The following is a 21132-nucleotide window of genomic DNA, read 5'->3' as shown; positions in this document are numbered from 1 at the left end:
TGTTGCGCTTGCAATTAAGGAGTTTGAGCAGAGGCGTCCCAAACTCACATCTCGAGAAAGACGAAAGATTAATTCTCGGACACACACATATAATTATTCATGAAAGCGTCACGCGTTGTTTTACGCGGTGTTAGGTTAGGCGAGGAACCGTTGACTTCATACGTTATACGGAATAGTTTGGGAAACGAAATATGGCCGATTTACAACGCTAAATATTCCGAAATGCGAACATTTTACACTCCTTGTGTGTCTGTTGCGGTTTCTGGCAGGCCCTTAATAAAAAAATTTAAAAAAACTATGTTAGTGTGTGAAATGGTATGTTGCTCTCACCAATCACCGCATTTGGGTTTGTATCTCGCACCAATCAGATTGCCGCACAAGGGTTTATATCTCACACCAATGATATCACAGCATTCGGATATCTTGCACCAATCACAGCGTTTAGTCATTCACACCAACCACAGCGTTTAGTCATTCACACCAATCACAGCGTTTTCTCGTACCAATCATATCACAGCTTTCTTGCAAATGATATCATGTGAAATCAGGTGGCTGTGCACAAAGAATGGCAAAAACAATAACTTTTGGGCTAATTTTGACAAGTGTAATGGTTTGTGGCCTTCGCGAGGGCCTCGTTGATTAGGATCGAGATTTATCGGGATATGAAAGGTTCGAATTTAACCTTTTTGTATCATTACCCAGGCAGTGAGGCCTGAGTTTAAATTTCGGCTTTCTTTTTCTTTTTTTTCTTTTCCTCGTTCAGCCAGAAATCGCCGTTCGGGCTCTAAAGCGCATGCGTCAGACCTGCGTATGCGTAGAGTAGGGCAATTGAGCACATGATAAGTATTTCTACGAGTTGTAGTTGTAGAGAGCTAGTACGGATTACATGATTTCTTGGGCGATGAAATCACGTAATCACTCCTGTTGGCAATGTTTTGATGAGGTTGGGCTAGCAAGGCAAACGAAATGAGGATTTTTCAAATCTGGAAACTCCCGGTACCGGTTGTTCCCGGTAACTCATTCTTATTCTGATAACTAGTTTTGAGAAGGATGCAATATTTTATAACAAAAACTCGATGCATAGGTTGTGCAAAAACCTTTAATTTGACTATACTTTTATAGCCAATACCAGTCCCTTCAAATGGTAAAATGTTAGGAGGTTCAGAGAAAAAATAATCTGCCATACATCTGCAGGATTTGATGTAGTTATTTTAATTACAAGAATATTAACTGATACTAGGAGATTTAATAATATTAAAAAAATAATAAAATTTGGTTGAAAAATTGGAATTCAGCACAGGCTGGATAAACAAGGTTCTTAGAAAAAGAAATGTGTACTAATGAAAAAGCTAAGCAAACTTTTTTACAACACCTCCCTGTACCTATATGGCATAAAGTAAAGTCTTTTGAAGTAGTCCTAATCCCAGTTTCATATGTTGAAAACACATGCACATGCAGATTTCCTGTAAACCTATAGTTTAAGCCTGTGATGACATCGAAATTTTGATGCACACCTCGAAAGGAGAACAAATAAATTTCCTGTTTCTATTTATTCAGTTTAGGTTGGTGAGGTAAAATTGAGTCAAACATTCAAGATGTACAATGACAGGTTCAAGAAATTTTCACAACTAATTTTTAAGGTTAGCCTATCTGGAACAATCATCTTGAACTGATGATGCCCAACAGAACTATCCGTGGTAAGAGGGCGGGCTTTCCTTTCTTCATTTAAAGAAATAATGATTTTATCATCTTTCCACAAGCTCAGTGGAAAGTGAGAGTGAATGAGACTGATAGTGTCTTTGTTACTTAAATAAATATCCAGAGCTGGGATAAAAAGTCAGACACAGTCTGCAAAACCTTCTTTGATTTTTTAACCAATTAAGGTAAAGCTTTACATTCTTGTTTTGTGATTATGTGGATGCCAATTACTGGTAATTTAACTTTTATGCATCAAAATACAAAAAATGTTCTCTTCATCCATGTGCCCTGAACATTACAGGGGAGGAGGCAGGTTAAATTAATAACATGAATTAAAATAAGAGGGCCCACATTAATTTCAGTCCTAATTAAAGGAGGATCCTTGTTTTTCCAGACACTTTGTAAAAGTATAATAAAGTTAAAATCTCGGACTTTACGATATGGCTCATTGTTTTCTTGTAACAGAATTACCAGTACATATACTATATAAACTATGTAGACCAACATATACAAGCATACTTACCAGGCAAAGACAAAGAACCTGAATTGTATGAATTAGTCAAAAAATATAAATAAGATCCACCTGAGTAACAAGGGATTGTTCTTCAAAACCTTGAGCTGAGGTCTGACTGTGAACGTAGCCACCACTCATGGAATGGACAGCCTCCATCCATTTCTTCTTGATCTCGTCGCAGGCGGATTCTTTTGCCAGCTGTAACATGTGTTTGCTGATGTCAAGGTGCTTTTGAAGGGCAGCGAACGCCGTGAAAACCTTGACGCATCCTTCTTCCTGACAAGAAAATTTCTCGCTTTCTTCTTCTGTCTGTGACAGATTGGGTAGTTGTCGCGATGACCTAGGTTCAGACATCTGCGTACGTTGTAGATAACTACCTACTTCTATGTTTGGGTTGCTGAACGTTTCCATTGTGACGAGCCTAGTGGGGCCTTGGGGTGTTCCAAACCGTGCCAGCTGGTCTGCACTATAGAACTTTCCAGGACCAATACCATAAGCACGCCACATTCTCAAGCCTCTATTCTCGTACGAGAAGTTATTCGATGCCTGTACGCCTGTCATGGTATGTTTGGTCATTGTTTGTGCGGATGGCTGAACTTGATACACTGCTGCATAGCAGCCCTTGACTCCACCGTACGATTCGATGGCGGTTTTCATGTCGCTGGCTGTTCTGATATCATGACCTTCATTTAGAAAGCGGCGCATGTGACTTTTGAGGACAGCGACCCGACGATCGCAGATGTCTTTGCCTGCTTGTAGTTCGCTAAAGTCGTAGCGCGTGATCTTGACACCAGTGCGGTCAACGATGCTGGGGAGCGAAAGCAGAAGATAACCGCAGTGGTAACAACCGGCGTTGTCTGATCTCAACTACACTTGGCTGAGATTTGGCTTCAAAGCCTTCAGTGTTGTCAACGTGTGTTCGATTATAGACGCCACCGCAAACCAGTTCTGAGTGCACTCATCAAATATATGGATGTAGGTTCGTGTCTGAAGAGAATATTAGAGTGGTTAAATAAAAAAAACAAACCAAAAATTCAACCCGGAATCTCTGACACATTTTTTGGTTTTGGCTTCGGGGCAGTTAGTTGTCCGAGCTCGAATAAACTCGCCTTTTCATATTTTCGCGTTCGTGCAGTCAGTGTGCAAAAAAAATTTGCACTGAATTTTCCTTCAGATTTTATTAAAGAGTTATATGCTAACTTGGAAAAAAGAATGACTCTAGTACTGTTTCAACATTAAACAAACCTCAATTTCCTCGTTGTCTGCTTTGTTAATGGTAACAGTAATGTGCCAGGGCTTTCCTTTTTTGGCAAACCAATCGCGCTGCGTCTAACACGCTGCTTTGTGAAAGGGCATCGACTGCAGCGGTCTTTGCAGCATCTTGGTGAACAGGTCGCACAATGTGCGACTTCCATTCTTCAAGTTTTGGTGTGGCCGATTGGAGATCATGCTCGAGTTCCTCCTCTTTCTCCTTGTTGCTATGGAGAGAAAGAGAATGTAAGAAACAACAAAATTCATTGTATATGACGGCATCCTACTAAGTGCTGCTAAAATTCAATTTTTGATTGCAACATGTGGGATACGCAAGTTACGTTAAGTTTTGCTTTTCTTGTTTCTTTTCTTTCTTCTTACATCTTCAACGGCCACTTTTCCATTATCTTCCAAATTCATTTCGGCTGTGGATACCGAAATAAAACGAACATGTAAATAAAACGGCAGATGTAGATTCTATAAGAATTGTATTAATAAATGAAAGAAGCACTCGACTCAGGCTAAGCTAACGCTAACCCACACAAGGCTGGAAATCAAGACTGTTCTCTACCTTTTCATACTTTCCTTTCACATAGAACTCAAACATAAGAACCATGGGAACAATAATCCTCACCCCACCCTACTACTACAAGCCAAACGTAACCTATTTTGATTGAACTAAGATATTATCAGCCTGCAAGATCCATTGTTCTTGGTGGGACTGTCAGTACAACCATTGTCTGCCTTAACTAAAGGTTGATTACCTTTCAATTGCTTCAGCTTTACTTGTCGCTCTTTCCTTTCTCCCTGATCTCCGAGATCTTCCAGTCTGTAAAAAACTTTTTTAAGGAAAATAAACTGAACAGGACAGTGTATAAAATGTGACATCAAACCTTCAAGACAGTAAAGTTCCAGAACACCAGTTCCGCCCGTTCCGTTGAAATGTTTTCTGACAATAAATGCATTCAAGCCCAAACCACCTAAGACTGACGTTGAGGCTGGTAGTCTAGTAACCATAACCGCGTGAACAATTCTTTGTGCAAAAAATGCTGAGCTGTCAAGTTCGACTGTCAAATTGGGCCTTTTTCTTAAGCGAAAAAACAAACAAACAAAAAAACAAAACAAACCAAGGGCTACCCAAAAGATAATTGCCATATTTCTCTGTTTTTGTTTTTGTTTTTTCATCTTCACCTACTTGTGTTCTTCTTCGTCAATTTGCTTGGCGAGAGAAATTCTTCTCCTAATGGAGGACATAAATGACACATTAACTGGAAAGGAGTCCAGCTCGTTTCCTGCAACGCGAAATTTGAAAAGAATAAAATCAAGAAAACAAATATGAAAAAAAAAAAATAAAACAAATAAACGAACGACACGAGAAACTGTAAGTTAACCCTTAAACGCCTATTAATGACCGGCATCTAGTTTCTTCTGACAGCATCACTCCTGAATCAAACATAAAGGTCACGAGAATAAAGGGAACGACCATCAAAAGAAACTCTTGATTGTTAAACAAATTCTCCTTGTTAGTTCCATAGAAAATTCATGGAAAATGGTGTGGAGAAAATGCAAACTGATTTTTAAGGGTGTAAAGGGTTAAATTGTAGTCGTGCTCAGTAAACTCCTAAAGACGATTACGATGTACCTTTTCCTCCTAAAATATTTGTTGCAGCTAAAAGAAATATTTATCAACTAGAGGGGTATCATCTTCGTGCGATGACAAATTTCCTTAACCCTGTGATCCATAAGAGTGACCAACCTCCAACTTCTCCCAACGACTGTCACACCCAAGTAAATATTTTTAAAAAGGTTATAAATGTATCAAACACAAGATATTGGGTACTTAAAATTAACCTCTAACCTTGTTATCAAATGGGTATCCAATCATTCTCCTGTTAACAAAGCTATCCGTACTTGCATTAGGTATGATCTATGGAAGCAATGGTCCTCGAAATGCTCCGAAAGCACACGCAAATCTTTTGGAAGAAATGTCCTTCCAATGACATGAATCCATGCACGTCAGTAAATGGGGTATTTTGGCAAGCTAAAAAAGCGAAGCTTGGGATCCTGCTTGTTTTTTACCAGACTAATGCCCTCGAACGCTTCGCAATTAGCCATTTTACTAGGGAAAACCCCAGGATAACCCCAACTACGAAAGAACGGAGCAACCATTACACGTCATCAACCCAAAATGCCTTGCGCACCTAAAAAGACGGAGAACGCGGGTAGTTCGAACTTGTTGTGAAGGCCAGTTTTGAAGGCCGAAAAAAATTAGCAAGGTTAGAGGTATGATTTTAAGTACCACATATCTTGAGTTGATACATTTAGAGCCTTTTTCGCAGTATTTGCTTTAACACTGAAGGTTCCCTTTTGATCGATTTTGATTGATCGGTCTGGTCTCCATGGACTTGTCAAAGGCTTTCGACACCTTACCTCATGAACTGATTGTTTTGAAATTAAAAGAATATGGAGCAGATGAAGCAACAACCTCCCTGATAAAATATCATTTATCAAATCGATTCCAAAGGGTGAGACTGGGGGATACGCTTTCCAATTGGCAACCTATATGCAATGGTGTACCACAGGGATCCATCCTCGGCCCTTTATTATTCAACATCTTCATGAATGATCTTTCATATGTCATCAAGAAGTGCACTCTGTCCATTTACGCTGATGACACTCAAATCTTTTACGCCGACAATCAACTCTCCAAAGTTGAAGAAACAATCAACAATGATCTTATTAGTGCTGATATATGGTTTGCGCGTAATGGTATGAAGAGGAACAGTTCAAAATACCAGGCTATGGTGTTGGGAAAACACAAGGGAACTGATGAACCAGTGTTTAAGTGTGAGGAGTCACAACTTCCCATATCCAACACAATGGAACTTCTTGGCGTGACAATCGAGGATAAATTAAATTTTGAAAAGCACATTGCTAAAATATGTAGAAAAATCAGTCAACAAGTCGCCGTATTAAAAAGGATGCAGAAAATGTTGTCTTTTGAGACTAGAAGGGATCTTTATAAAGCTTTCATTTTACCACACTTTAATTACTGCTCCGAAACGTGGCACTTCTGTAATAAAAAGTCAGCTGACAAGTTAGAGTTGGTGAACAAACGTGCGCTCCGTTTTGTTTTTAGAGATAAGTACTCGCCTTATGAGGAACTTTGTAAGCGTATCGGTCTCTCAAGTCTTCGTGAACAGCGATTAGGAAAAATATATTGTCCTCTGTCTTTATGATATTAGCCAGTGATGCAGGTCCAAAAAGCTTACGTGATCTTATAACAGTAAGGTGCTCCACTTATAACCTTAGGGGCACCACAATACTGGACCTCCCAAAAGTAAAATCAACAACCTTCGGGTTAAGATCATGGAGATATGCTGCATCGAAATTATGGAACGCTTTACCGGACGAGTCTCGAAAGATACAAACATTTACTACTTTTAAAAATTGCTTAAAAACATTAGATCTCACGGGACTCTGGTGCGGTGAGGATCTATCCTTGATTATATTTACTGTTTTTAATGATTACATTTTATACATTTTACTTGGTGACTACATTGTTAAATTCTTATAATTTAATATTAGCTAGTTCTTAATCTTAATTTATTTAAATTTATATACCTTCATAAGGCTTTATAATTTCCTTTTCTCTTTTTATTTCGTGGCGTACCTGTAAACTAGCTTTTAGCTAGGCGTTCTGACCACGTTAAATAAATTGATTGATTGATTGATTGATTGAGGTCTTGAGAATAGGAGAAATGATCCCCAAGTAAAGAAGCTCTTGATTGTTAGACGAAATCCCCATGTCAACACCTTAAGAATTATATAAGGAACAGCTGCATGGAGAATTATTTGCATACTAACCTTAAGGTATAAATTTTTATGTAACTAAAAAGGAGATTTAGACTATGGCACCTTAAAGGTGGCCTCATGGTTAGTGCGCTCGAGACGTCTTCGCTTTGCAGTTCCCTCATCTTCATCATAATCACTGCGAACAGGAAACATTTAAGTTAAATTTTGATAAAAAGAGAGTCATTTACCTCAGTTTACAGGTTGACAGTCATGAAAATCATTTCAGAAGGAGAAGCCTGAAACAAATTCAAGCTCCGATGGAAATTGAAGTCCATTACAAATATGCTAATGTAGATGTGGTGTGTACCTCCTTCTATGAATGAGCTCCAAAATTGAAGATAATTCTTGGAAGTGGCCTTGCTCCACCATTCTGTCTGCCTCGTCAATCACAAGGTATCTCAAGTTCTCCAAACGGCAGACATGCTCTTCACCCTGAAATTAAACGCCGCCAGAAGATATCTCAAGAATCATCCATTTGATAGAAAAAGGCTACACTCCAATTTCACCGTTGGGTATATGAAAAAGAAAAAAAACGCCCGGCACTGATGTTTACAGAGGAGTAGAAAATGCTTACAGCTGTACTTATCATTTTTACGGCGCTTTACGAACGGAAAAAACTTACACGACATTGGAAATCCAAATTCATGCTGAAAACTACACAGGACAATTGATCTCATGAGAAACATACCTAAATGTACAAGTGCGTGTCGACTGTTTCAGATCTCTAAAAGAAAGTGAATCAGTACAACTTATGATACATGAGGTACTTACCTCGGAAATCAAATCCCACAGTCTTCTCGGGGTGGCTACTATTATCTCAGGACACTTGTTCAAAAGCCTCTGTTGTTTTTGAGGTGCCATTCCTCCAACCACAGCAACAATCTTGAAAAAAAGGAATTGTTTACTGATTCGAATGACTTTGAGGTACTTTGTTTGGTGGGTATTTCTCCAATAAAAGATAAAGTTGAAACAGGACTAGAAGGGGTGGCAAGGGAGTGGAGGGTAGGGGGTAAATGGTACATCATAAGGGCTGAGATTGTAATTCTCTGAACAAAAGGGTTTTTATGTACTTTGCTGGTGAAGGGGCAAAGATAAAATAAATATTTCTGTCTAGAATATCGTACCAAAAAACAATAGAGTTTATGTTTGAGGGAATAACTATGTTTTCAGCACTTACTCATCATTATTTGAATTGCTTAAGCCTACTGTGGCTACAAATTCATGTTTCCCCAAAAAAATTAAAAAATGCTTTCCAAACAAGAGATAGGTTTGCATTCTGTGCCACTGAAAAGAGGAAAATTGAAGGCTCAGGCGACAAAATTGACTTGGGCCAATAAAAATAAAGTAATAATTGAGTTTCTAACAATGGGAAAACAGAATCTAACTGTGGAGATGACTTCCAAATTGTCAATTTAAGTACATGATGTTACCTCTAAAGATGTGTGTTTTGTAGCCTGTTTGAGATGATTTTTTATTTCCATAGGCAATTCTCTGGTTGGTGTCATTATCAACGCCAGGAGTGGTTTCTTGAGCTTGGATGTTCCATTACCAGTTTCTTTGGCATTTGTGGTATTATTTTTGGTTGTATTTTCTGTAATTTCACCTGCTTCTTGACTGGACTTGTGGTCAAGGATGTGGGTGAGAATTAGAATCCCAAAGGTTAGTGTTTTACCTGAACCCTAATAAATACCAAAAATTTTTTATCATAACTTCAACAGACAATTTCAAGACATTATCCAACAAATGATATGAGAACTATGAAACTTACAACTTGAAGGGACTTATCTTGACAATCTTATTGTAATGCACATTTTTGTATAAATAATGTTCTATCAACCAACTATAGGAAGATATAGAATGCCTACATATAGAAGGAAGAACTATTACATTAGTTCTTAAGAGAGCAAAATTTAACCATCAGTCTGTCAGTCAGTCAGAGCTCTCTCTCAAGAGGTTCATCAAACACATACTTTCAGCTCAACAGCTCTCCTCAAGAGTGCTTTTACAAAAGTCATATTTACAATTATTCAACAATCACTTAGTACTTAGACAATAATTAAGGTCAAAGACCAGCTCTAAAGAAACAGAAACTGTTTGCTATAATGTGTGGGAAAGTCTTGTTACCCATAAATGAGCTAAATGAGCTAGGTGTAGATCATAGTAGACACATGTACATGTTGAAAATTATTTTTTTTCCTCTCTCTCTACCTCTTGAAAAAAAAAAAAAAAAGGATTCCTCAAAATAGTTGTGAAACCAAGTAAACAAACAATACACATAAAAAAAGAGACCTCCACCAATCTAACTGCTGTGATTCAACTCACTGTTTCTGCTGCACCAATGATGTCCCTGTGGTGGAATATTGCAGGTGGAAGGGAGAGAGTCTGTATAGGGGTTGGTGTAGTAAAACTTTCTTCACTGAGTCCTCTCTGAACTTCTTTGGGAACACCAAGGACTTCCCAAGAACTCATATCTACCATGGGCTCTAAAGTTTAGTTCAATCAAAATAAATAATTTAGCTATAAAATATGATTGCATCTTAAACTCATAGTGTTAGTGAGAAATATCATTTTAACAGTTGAACGGAATGGGTAATTTGTTCCTGTATAGATATGAAATATGTTTATAGAGGTTTCATAATCTAAATTGATAAACACTTAATTAATAAATAACAATACAGTAATAAAAAATTTATCAGTAAAATTACATTATTTATTACACCCATTTTGAAATCACTGGTGGTCCCTATAATCTGATTGGCTCTAATTGATACAATTTACTCACAAATTGCACCATTTTTTGCCTTAAATTGCATCTTTTTTCCAGCTAATGAGGAGGCTACACTAAAGATAAAACAACCAATCAGATTTCAAGGCTCGTTTAAAGTAACCAATCAAATTGCAGGAAAATGAAAGACAAAGAGTATCACATGGCAAATTTTGCAACTTTTGTTTCCAAAACTCTTACTCCCCCCCCCCCCCAAAAAAAAAAAAAAAAATGGATGAATTTAATTTCAGACCGGCTCAGTACTGCAGCAATAAAATATTTGAACTTACCAAGTCCTGTATTTGGGTGATTTCAAAATAGATGTAATAAAGTGGTCATTGAACCTCGTGTCATGTAATTTTGATCTGAAATCATACTTGTGATTTCAAATCGAACTCATGCTGCATGCTTGGTTGAGTTTGAAATCACGCATATGATTTCAGCACAAATTGCACTCCACTTAGTTCAATTACCATTATTTATAGAAAATCATATCTTTGCCAACATAATATTATCTACACAAAATGTGTTTGATTCTCTTCTTAATAATAAAATTCAAGGACAATCATTGGAGTAAAATTGTACTTTGTTTTGTGCATTTCCCATCCATAATTCCTTAAATTAAATCTTACCTGGAGGATCTTCCACCAGTCTATTGTCAGTGACCATTTCTACTCTGTTTTGCTCTTCTGACTGGGCTTTACTTTGGGCCTTGTTTTTCTTTTTCCTCTTCTTTTTTCCCTTTGTCTATTGGTCATTCTTTGTGCTTTTTTCAAGTTGTGTGGATGGTGTGGTAACGGTTTTTTTCAGATTAGCCTGAAGATTTAAATCAAAAGACAATACTATGTAGCTTTTTTTTTTTTTTTTTTCCTGTGAGCCAAACTTCTAGAGAAAACCAAAAAAAAAGCTTCTATTCTTAGATATACATAACTGTGCATGTATGGGTAAAGACTGAAAAAATGCATGAGCCCTTGGGACAATGCAGTCTGCTGTCTTCAAAAAAATTAGGACAAACTGCTCTCAAAATGATTTTGATCAATTCCCGTATTTCCATGTAGTTCTTGTGGTGAGTGTTGTTGTTGTTTTCTTTTTGTTTGTTTGTTTCTTTTCTCATTTAAGGTATGACTGGCAGTTATCTTAGTTTTGATTCTCACGTCTAATATATACACCCAATCTGACTCAGGAGACAAGTCATTCCATTTGGGTCAGGTTGAGGATTATTATTAAGCGTCTTGAAAGTCGACTTGTGGTAAGACATTTCCACCTTAAGAGACACGATTTATTCAGATTTCCAGTATCACAAGATGACTTAACCACTTATTTACTTCCGGTGGGTCGATTTGTAAACAACTCAACCCAATTTGGATCTATTGGACAACCCTCAACATTTATAATTAAAGATGAGTTATAACGAAAAATAAATAAACAAAAAAAAATTCAAAAAGATAATTTTTCCCAATTTCTCGTAAAATATAAGGGTAATTTCACCACGTGCTTGAAGTGAATCTTAAATTTGTATCTTCTAAATTTAACCATGCGGTATGTTTTAAAGCACTTTAATCAATTCACCTCCTGCAGCGGCCGTTCTTTTATTTTCTTCTTCTGAGCTGGTCCACCTGCACTAATTCCTGTTAGCTCTTCTGGATGATAATCTTCCATGACTTCAATGGACACAAATCCATCCATTTCGCCCGCAAAGAACGAAGGATCGTCCAATTCTACTGGTTCCCATTTTCGCTTCTTCCCTTTCGAATTCTTCTCTACCATTATGGAGCAATAATCAAAGAGCTTTAGTTGAGAAACTGAATGTAAACGCTCTTTTAAATAACAAACAACCGTTTTGGTTTATCCTTAGATAATTAATAAAAACAATCTCACGTCGTCCGCCATTAGAGATTACCCGCCAGAGAAGGACTGGATAATAATTTGTACTGCGCGCATATTCAAACGGGAGTCATGCGCTGCTTTATTACAACATGGCTTTTCTCCCTTCGCCGAGTTAGTTGAAACCTTTGTAAAGCGCGAATGAAAAGACTAACATGGCGAAAGAACACCGTACATTTAAAGGGAAGTGCATTTATATTAAGCGCTTAAACGAAAACTCGTTTCTTATCAAGAAAGGCTTTGTCCCAAACATGAAGGTAAGTGAACGCGCGCCAAACATCAGATCGGAAGCTCAACTCCAGCTGAGTAGCGTGCGCGTCAAAATGCACGTCTAACGATGTCATACTTGAGAATGTTGATAATAAGCTATGGTCATCGAAATAAATCCCCTTACACCTGCCATATCCGTCAAAGTAATTTCCTTCATTGAAATAAGTTTTGTCACAAGGAAAATTGTTTCTGGGACAACTAGATTTTGTTCTCCCCCTCCCCTCCACCTTTTCTGCCCACATTATGATCAAATCCCCGCCCCCTGCACCCCTCCACGTCTCTCATGTCAGAACTGTTTTCTTTTTTCTGTTTGTTTGTTTCAATCAGTCAATTCGCGAACTACAGTCAAACCTGTCTTAGGTGGCACCGTATTAAGCACTCGCACTGTATTAGACGCCATATTCCCGTGGATGAGTGCTTAATACAGGGTTGACTGAACTGTACAAATAAATTTTGTCCTCACTTCCTCCATCAAACCCAGATTATATCCATTATTGCTCCCATCTCCCCTAATTTCTCTCCTTTTCCCCTAGTTGCAAACTGTGGTGTTTTGCTGGAAATTGTTGATGTAAGAATGTCCTAATTAGTACTGGATTAGGATGTTCTAATTAATTAGTACCATGGACAAATTTTTACATACTGTTTCAGATACAAGACTTGAGGTGTACATTGCAACTATTCAACTCTAAAGTTCAAACTATTCTTTTCTTTTTTTTCTTTAAAGGTTGAAAGTATCTTAGATATATAAACGAGCTGCTTGAAAAACTAATGTTTGATAAGCTGAAGCACTGGGCTGGAACTCAAGGTACAGTACTCTAAACATTTGAAATATAATACTGTTGTATTTGCTGCATTTGTCTTATTCCTTTTATACAATTAAATTAAATTGCTCTCCATGTGTAGGTGGTTGCCTTCCTGGTGTAAGGCAGATTGCAAATGTTGCAGCTTTGCCTGGAATTGTTGATGTAAAAATGATCATAACTTTTTCTTGTTGAAATTACAACTTAGTTTAATTGAAACTTGTTCAATCCTGGGCCCAGTTGTTTGAAGGCTGATAAGTGCTAACCCAGGGTTAAATTTTAATCAGGGTATGTTTAATCCTTTGTTTAAAAGCCTTCTAAAATAATTTACCATATATTTTTTAGGGCATCCAATCATCAAATTGCAGACTAAAGGAATTGTACATGTAGACTGAATTTCATTTGAAAGCTTTCAGATATGAAATCAGATTTCACACTGACCATTAGTTATCTAAACTCAGCTTTTAACAAACTAACCCTGTACTCTTGGGAAGCAGAGAAAGTATTAAGTGGAGATGACAAAAGAGTTTCTTGCTATACAGTTTGTGTTTCCATAGTATTTTACCCCAAAGATTTCACTTAAAGTGATGCCAAATAGAGCATCCAGTTATCCAGTTAGATCCAGTTAGATCCAGTTAGATCCAGTTATTTCATGCACGATCTTGAGAACACGAGCAAATCAGTTTTTCTGCTTTAAGCAAAAGCCCTTAGAACTGTTTTTCTAGGAGTTTTCTTAAGTTCCTGTTTATTTCCCTCAAAAAACAGGAAAACTGAAAGCCAAAAAAGGCAAATAGAATTAAAAGGCTACGTACATTATTTAAACTTTATGTGCTCTTATTTACCTCATCAATGGAGTTCCTAGGCCGCTCACGCAGATCACAACACAATGACTCAGTTTAATTCTAGCCATTCTAGAAGTAACATTCCTTCACTTCTTCTTTGCTTATGGACTACAATGCTTTTACTGTCACTTTGATACCTATTTTTCGATGGTAAACCCTGTTTCAACAGGAAAAGAAAGCTGTCTAAAGGTGAAATCTGAGTAGAAGGAATCGCTTTCCACCATTGGAACACTGTTGAAACACCATACAAACCTGTTTCCAATACCTCTAAATATGGTGCTGCAACCCTGTCAACCCTATTTTTGACAGCACCCTTGCAACTCGGGTATCAAAGCGATGTCAAATTGTTGGCATGGCTGAAAACCCTGTTTCAACAGGAAAAGAAAGCTGTTTTAACAGTGAAATCTGACAAGTAAGAATCATTTTCCACCATAAATGAAAAATGAAAGAGATAATCATAATGATTTGCATATTTAGTTCAGGGCATGAAATTGCGACTAATACAGGCACCAATGTGACTAAATTTTTCACTTTGGCCACTAAATCCTGAAAATTAATCACCAAATTGGCAACTAGCATGTTTCATCATAACCTTACCAAGAGATATAGTGAATTAAAAAGATTTGCAAAGATAAATCCGTGGCAAACTTCCTTGTTAAGTTTGTTTCCAAAACACAGCACATGCATCTCAATCGATGACTTGATGCCAGCTTGGATTTAGGTCAGCTTGAATGTTGTATATCATCCATCCTAGTGTTCACTTTGTAGCACATTGAAGATCTTTTCCCTAATTTAATTTTGGAGGGTCTATCTAGAACATCGACAGCGTGAAAAAGGTTTTGTTTGTCTTTGAAAATGGCGACCAACTTTTTTTGAATTGGTAACCACTTTGAAGAATTTAGGAGCCTAGTGGCTATCAGAAAAAAAATTAATTTCACGCCCTGTAGTTAGAACGAAGTAGTCAGCTTTAGGGGTGTTTAGGGCGTTTGAATTCTGATTAGGTATTGTTTCACGACTTTTGTTCTATTATTTTACATCAGCGCTACTAGATTTGTTCAAGTGAATTTGCTGGCTATCTTAGAATTTCATCTCTCCGCAGCCAAGAAAAAAAATCTCACATGTCATGATTTACTTAAAAAAAAGTGCTATCTGGTCCTATCTGCTGTCTGGTGCATTGTTGAAAGCACTTATTATTTCCTTTAATTTCATTAACTGAGTTCGTGTGCTGCTGCACAGTAAAGATAAATCGAGAAAGCCTGCCTGTTGGTTTGTTTGTTTGCACCTCACAAATGAATGAAGATACAAATAGTACAGAACTGAAATGAAGAAGCCCCCTTTTTACTTTGACATAGTTTGAAAGTAACCTACCTTGAACTATGGAAAATCCCTCTTTGAACATTAACATGATTTGAATTAATTTAAGCCATGAGTTCAACCTAGTATGGTATCTGGGATTGTGGCTTAGTCATCGTTATGGGTGGCGGTCACCACCAAAAAAACCAGGATGTCAAATAGATCAGTAAAAACAAAGCTGGTTTAAGGATTAGCTATAGGACAGCATAGCTAATAAAGGAATGGAATGGCCAAATTATAGACAATTTAGTGTTCCTTCATGAAACAGAACACCCTAAACATGAATAGTTTAGCCAAATGATAAACGGTCTAGTTGCCCATGTCGAATTGGAAATTGAAATTGTGAAATGGACTAGCTCAATTGAAAATAACTTAGCACTCATTTGCAATACAGTAAACAAATGGTGTAGCGTTGCATCAAATGGCTCAGGGTAGTGTCAAGTAGCACAGCATACACACAAACAGTGTAGTGTTGTGTAAAATGACTCAGTGTAATTTTGAATGGTACAGCTTACATATAAACAGTGTAGCATTGCATGAGATGGCACAGCGTAAATTCGAATGGTACAGCGTACACACAAATGGTGTGGCATGGTATGAAATGGCTCAGCTTAATGTTAAATGGTATAGTGTACACACAGATGGTGTAGTGTTGCGTGAAATGGCTGTTGTTATCAGTATCTGTTGTCTACATTGGCAGTAGAAAACAGACAAACAGAGGAGTTTCTTGATCACAGTGCAAATTTCAGGAAGATAAAAATTACCTTATAATTAAAAAATATGTGCAAAAGACATTATAGTTAACTAAAACAATTCTACTGTATAAAATAGTGGGAAATGTTTGTTTCCTGTGTTTACACAAAAACTAGCAACTGTACAGTGCAGAACCCAGCTAGTCTTGAACTCTTGAGGGAAGCAACAATTTGCTCAAGATATACAGCTGGGAGTTTGAGATAGTGGGGTAAATTTGTCTGTGAAACAGGAACAAGGGTTGCTGCTCTTTGTTTGAGATAGGGAGTTTGAGATAGCTGAGTTCAAGATAGCCAATGGTTATGACTGAGAAAAGCAGGGCAAATCCAAGGGAAATGGGTTTGAGTTTGAGATAGCAGGGTTCAACTGTACTGTATTTACCTGTGTATAATATGCACTTTTTTCTATAAAAATAACCATCAAAATCACAGTGTATTATACACAGATTCTATTGTTTGTCAAACAGGTCCTAATTTGCATACATTAAAAAGACAACAAAGAAAGTAACAAAAGCTTAGTAGTAACTGGTCTTTATTAGCTTGAGTTAAATAATCAACCAATGAAACATTTTCAATTTTGATCCACAAACACAACAAAGAAAGTAACAAAAGCCTCATAGTAATTGGTCTTTATTAGCTTGAGTTAAATAAGCTACCAGTGGTGCCTAACCTTGAAGGTATCTCACAACATTCACAGCAAACAGTCACCAAATTAAGTATTAATGTGTCACAGCAATGCAATTTTTTAGATGCACATTTACTTTACTATTACTAGTAATAATTATTTTGTAAGGTGCAATTCCCAAGTGGCAGTTGTGACCACAACACGTGTGCACTTGCTTAATGGCAATTGCCACAAGAAAGTACCAAATGCTTCTACACTGCATGACCCTGTATGCATTATAGACATGTTGGTCTAAAAGAACATAAATATAGAGATTTTAAAAGCATTTCACATCCAGGGGAATTTTGAATTATATTTGTTGCATCAAATATTGTGGTTTCTCTGATGTTGTCTCTGCAAGGGTCAGGTACAATTTTGAGTAATGTAAAGTACCTGTGTGTATACCTTCTCTAGGTAACCACACAATAAGAGATAAATTGAAGACATGAAATTTAGATTTCACCAAGTATGGCATAAAATATATCTCCAAATGTTGTCTCCGCAACAGACAAAATACTGAGGAATGACCCGTAATTTGAATATTTAACCGAGTTTGAACTGTATGCAGTTGAACCTCTATTAAAGTGTCTATCACACTTAAATAGATATTTTCAGAATCAACTCTATGCACATTGAATAGTTAAATGGTGAAATATTTCTTGTTTTTGAATTTACAAAATGCTAATTAGATGACGTCAACCTGGGAATTTGCCATTATTTCTATGCCAATTTACAATGTGCAGTATATAGCTTGAGGATAATTAATTTGATAAATACAAAAAATAAACTGTGGATAGTCAATTGATTGGTAAAAAATATCACTTGGAGGTGAAAACAAATAGTTGTATAATAAATGATTCCCATGTTGATGTCATTAATTAGCATTTTGTAAATTCAAATCTATATAGCTCAATAACGCGACGTTCAAAACAAATATTTCTCCATTTCACTGTTCAATGTGTGTAGACTTGATTTTGAAAATATAATTGTATTTAAGAGTGACAGGCACTTTATGTGGCCATACTTTAATTAATTACAGCCACCAACTATAACAGTCATTGTTTAATTCTAGAACTGGAGTGTCACGGCAGCAACTTCCAGACATGGTCTGTTCTCATTATTCAGTGATCAATGACAAACCTCTTCTCAGTTGCCATGACTTGAATATTGTGTATTGTGTCAACCCAGAAGAATCAGTGGGCAGAGCCTTATTCAAAGAAATCATGGTGAGTTTGTTGTACTTAGTTAGCACCCAACTATCCATTTCAGTAAAGCTGTTCAGATGGCGTATGACAGCTAAAATTTGTGTTAGTGGTTTCTATGCTTTGCATTGTTTAATTTGAAGGGGTGAGTGGAATAAAGCCGTGAGTGACTTCTGATCAACTGCTAGATTCTCCGTCCAGTTTATATTGTATATGCTCGTGTAACAAAGGGAGAATTTGGCTATAGATCAGGAGTCACCCAGGGCCTTATTCCAAACATTATTTTGAATAAGGTTCTAAGTGACTCCTGATCTGAAGCCAAATTGTTACATGAACATATACAAGACAAACTGGAGGGAGAATCTAGCAGTTGATCAGAAGTTACTTAGGGCTTTATTCCAATCACCCCTTCATTTCGCACCCTAAAATTTTCGAACACTACAAACACATGAAATTTTCCACATTTCGGTCATTTCTACTAAAAAAAAGGTGACCTAGAAATTTTTGGACAGAATTTTTCGGAAAAGTCGCATTTTATTCTCTAGAATTTTCGGCTATGTAAATTTTCAGCTAGAATATGTGAACAGCTAATATTTTTCTAACGATATGTAGGTTTGTATATGTTTGTTAAATACATGCGGCGCAATAATTTTTCCCACGTACAGTACCGACAAGAACTGTCCCCCACTAAAATTGCACCAAAAGCAGACCTGAGCAGACCATACTTTCTGAAGTGAACCCATCCAAACTTCAAGCCCATATATAAGCTATATAGGTATGTGCCGCCTAATAGGGTCGGGTTTTTGAGCCTCAGGATCCATAATTAGGGTGTCTTATTCGCGATTCTGGGTCTGCTCATGTTTGCCCTAATGTTTGCATGTGAAGTGGGGGTTAGTTCCAGTCGGTACTGTAACTGCATAACAATCCAATCGGAGGGTTCAATCGACGGTGAGGAAAGAGGCCTCACTACTCTATGTACAGTACCGCTCGCGTATACGTTAGCTGCGCAGGCGAATTTCATACGCTCCGACGCAGGGTAGTCAGACGCGTATATACGATTTTTTTGCACGCTCGGTCGAAAAAAATGCGCGATTCATGTGCCTTTGTTATTCAGTGCTATAAGTTTCCTTTGCATTTCATTGTTGTTTGAGACAAAGGACTTCTAAGTTTGAAAAAGCGGTGAGTAGACAACGGAAAATTTACATAATGATTTTCGGGTAACGAGTAGTAGCAGTAGATTGATGTTAAGCCTTCTGATCACCAACTACATTTATGATTTGTAACGTTCATATTTGTCATATTACAGGATATCCAAACTGAGCAGGAATTGTCCCCGGGCCACCGACGTGCTGGCACACATTGGCTATATTCCTCGAACAGTCATTCAGTACGCTAAGTACCTTCTAAGAGGCAACAGTAACGTTGAACTTTTCATGGTCAAGGCAATTACTAATATTCTACAAGTACTAGAAGACGAAGCACTGTAGATTCCTGATAGGTGCAAACGTGTGCGTATCAGGTCACTAGCGATGATAAGTACTTACAAGGCTAGTGGTATGTTTGAAATGAGGTGGTCACCATCAACCTTTTCCTGGTCTTGTTTGAAACCACCAGGATTCGATATGAAAGAAGTGTCTGTCGTTAGCCCTCTGGTTGAAGAAGTTGTTGTGCAGTTTACGTTGGAAAATTCTAATTATTTGTTGGATGTAGTAAGTACTGATTTTTTTTTTAATCTGGCGATCAAATCCTGGGGTGGGGGGCCGATACTGAACTGACAGGGGGGCTCGGCCGTACCATTTTGTGTGTAAAATTCCAGATATGGTACCATTTAGGGGGGCTGTTGAAAAAAACAATTTTATAATTAACTCGGTACCATTTAGGGTGTCAATTGATTACTTATTGGAATCTGGTTACCGGTTACCGATTTCAGACTTTCAGTTACCGGTTACCGATTTCAGACTTTCAGTTACAGGTTACCGATTCCCCGTTTGGTAAACAAACAACATTTTTTTCCATGCAAAACATTATAGTAAATGTGCTCGACTAGTACCTCGTCTATTAACAACAAATTAAGCGCTAGAATGAGCAGACAACCAAAACATGTCGAATTCTTCATGACACATCTGAAATGGGTAACCGATAACCAGATGCCAATAAGTCAGTCAACTGATTTGTCATGTAAAGCAGAGTACAAAAATATCATTCTCGATCAGCTTTTCAGTCAACCTACAGTGCCTTTTAGGGGTCATTTTTAGGGCCACAGCCGAGCCCCCCTAGTGTCAGTTCAGTATGGGAGCCGAACTCACCCCGCCCCACGGGAAACAAATCTGCAGGTTTATAGGCTGGTTAACCGCGGTCAAACGAGAGAAATTTGCAAAGGTTAAGCAAAGTACTTAAAGGTTAAGGTAGTCGTTTTCACTGTTTATTAAAGTTTAATATATTGCCAACATATTTACCAAAATTTACCAAACGTTTTGAAAGTTTACCAAAAAAGTTCTAAATACTGTGAACCGCAGAATCGTCGACGCCATTTGTCAACATAGTTTGGATCAGGCGCAAAGAGTTTTGGTCAGTTTTCCACGGAAAAAAGCTCATCACTTTGAGAAAAATTAAAAGATAATAACGTGAACTAATTTTTTTACTCATCCTTGCTTACATTAAATAAAATCCCACTGAATAAAACGAAAACCGCGTTGGACGTTTGACCGCGGTGGACCAAGCTGGATACATCCCTGCGTTTGGTAAATGAAAGAAATAATTATGGCTTCATTCACCATTCATTCAGCGTGTCACGCCCCAAAGCATAAAGTATAATGAGGCTCCATCTCTTCATCAGGTGGATACCATAAAAGGCCTATCTGCAGGGAGACCTGGCAACTTAGTTGGCAAATATTGGGAGAAGCTGATATTTAGCAATCTCAAGGAATGTGTGAAAAATGAGTATTCCTTCAAGGAAGAGGCATGTAGTTCCACTGCTGCTAGTTCCTACTTAAATTTGTGTGGACATCAAAGCAAAACAGATACGAGAAAATCACTAGAACTGATAATTAGAGATAAATATAGTGCAATGATAGTCCATTGTCCTAATACCAACGCCTTTGACTTGGTCATCTTTGATAAATGCAACAAAATTCATGCCATTCAGGTAACCGTTCAAACCGCTGCGAAGAAATGTAACGACAGTGACTTTTTCAAGACTGAAAATATTCACTTACGTATTTACTAGCGCCTTGTGAGGTCGACTTCAACGCTATTAAATTGAAATAAAAGGTATATGATGCATATG

At 37.4% G+C, this 21132-nt stretch overlaps 1 protein-coding gene and 2 long non-coding RNA genes across 7 annotated transcripts; 1 reads left to right on the top strand and 2 right to left on the bottom strand.

The window, feature by feature from the left end:
- Window positions 1-1081: 1081 nt before the first annotated feature.
- On the bottom strand, window positions 1082-7775 carry LOC149045220 (uncharacterized). Of its 4 annotated transcripts, none has more exons than XM_089208133.1 (5): window positions 7626-7766; window positions 4228-7454; window positions 3805-3888; window positions 3458-3690; window positions 1082-3199 (listed from the first exon to the last, which is right to left on the bottom strand). In XM_089208133.1, the coding sequence occupies exon 5, from the start codon at window positions 2915-2917 to the stop codon at window positions 2258-2260; it is 660 nt and encodes a 219-aa protein (XP_089064259.1). In that variant the 5' UTR covers window positions 2918-3199; window positions 3458-3690; window positions 3805-3888; window positions 4228-7454; window positions 7626-7766; the 3' UTR covers window positions 1082-2257. The 4 variants fall into 4 exon arrangements, with proteins under 4 accessions (XP_089064259.1, XP_089064261.1, XP_089064258.1 ...); XM_089208135.1 differs by lacking the exon at window positions 3805-3888 and having other exon boundaries at window positions 4228-4755; window positions 7382-7454; XM_089208136.1 differs by having other exon boundaries at window positions 2923-3199; window positions 3845-3888; window positions 7626-7775.
- A 2939-nt stretch (window positions 7776-10714) lies between these two features.
- LOC149045219 (uncharacterized) lies at window positions 10715-11998 on the bottom strand. The gene is made up of 2 exons (XR_016187132.1): window positions 11652-11998; window positions 10715-10898 (listed from the first exon to the last, which is right to left on the bottom strand). It is a non-coding gene; the product is annotated as an uncharacterized LOC149045219 (long non-coding RNA).
- Window positions 11999-12957: 959 nt separating this feature from the next.
- LOC149045218 (uncharacterized) lies at window positions 12958-21130 on the top strand. Of its 2 annotated transcripts, XR_016187152.1 has the most exons (3): window positions 12958-13041; window positions 17717-17870; window positions 19153-21130. It is a non-coding gene; the product is annotated as an uncharacterized LOC149045218 (long non-coding RNA). The 2 variants fall into 2 exon arrangements; XR_016187153.1 differs by lacking the exon at window positions 12958-13041 and having other exon boundaries at window positions 14411-17870.
- The last annotated feature ends 2 nt before the right edge of the window (window positions 21131-21132 follow it).

This window comes from Pocillopora damicornis, chromosome 5 (genome assembly GCF_964200805.1).
Source record: "Pocillopora damicornis chromosome 5, jaPocDami1.2, whole genome shotgun sequence".
Classification (NCBI taxonomy): Eukaryota; Metazoa; Cnidaria; class Anthozoa; order Scleractinia; family Pocilloporidae; genus Pocillopora; species Pocillopora damicornis.
The sequence above is the reverse complement of the archived record's forward strand: the minus strand, read 5'-3'. Positions and strand labels throughout refer to the sequence as shown.

Bases quoted from the DNA above. Each gene is read 5' to 3' on its own strand.
- LOC149045220 (XM_089208133.1), bottom strand. From the start codon at position 2,917: ATGCGCCGCTTTCTAAATGAAGGTCATGATATCAGAACAGCCAGCGAC.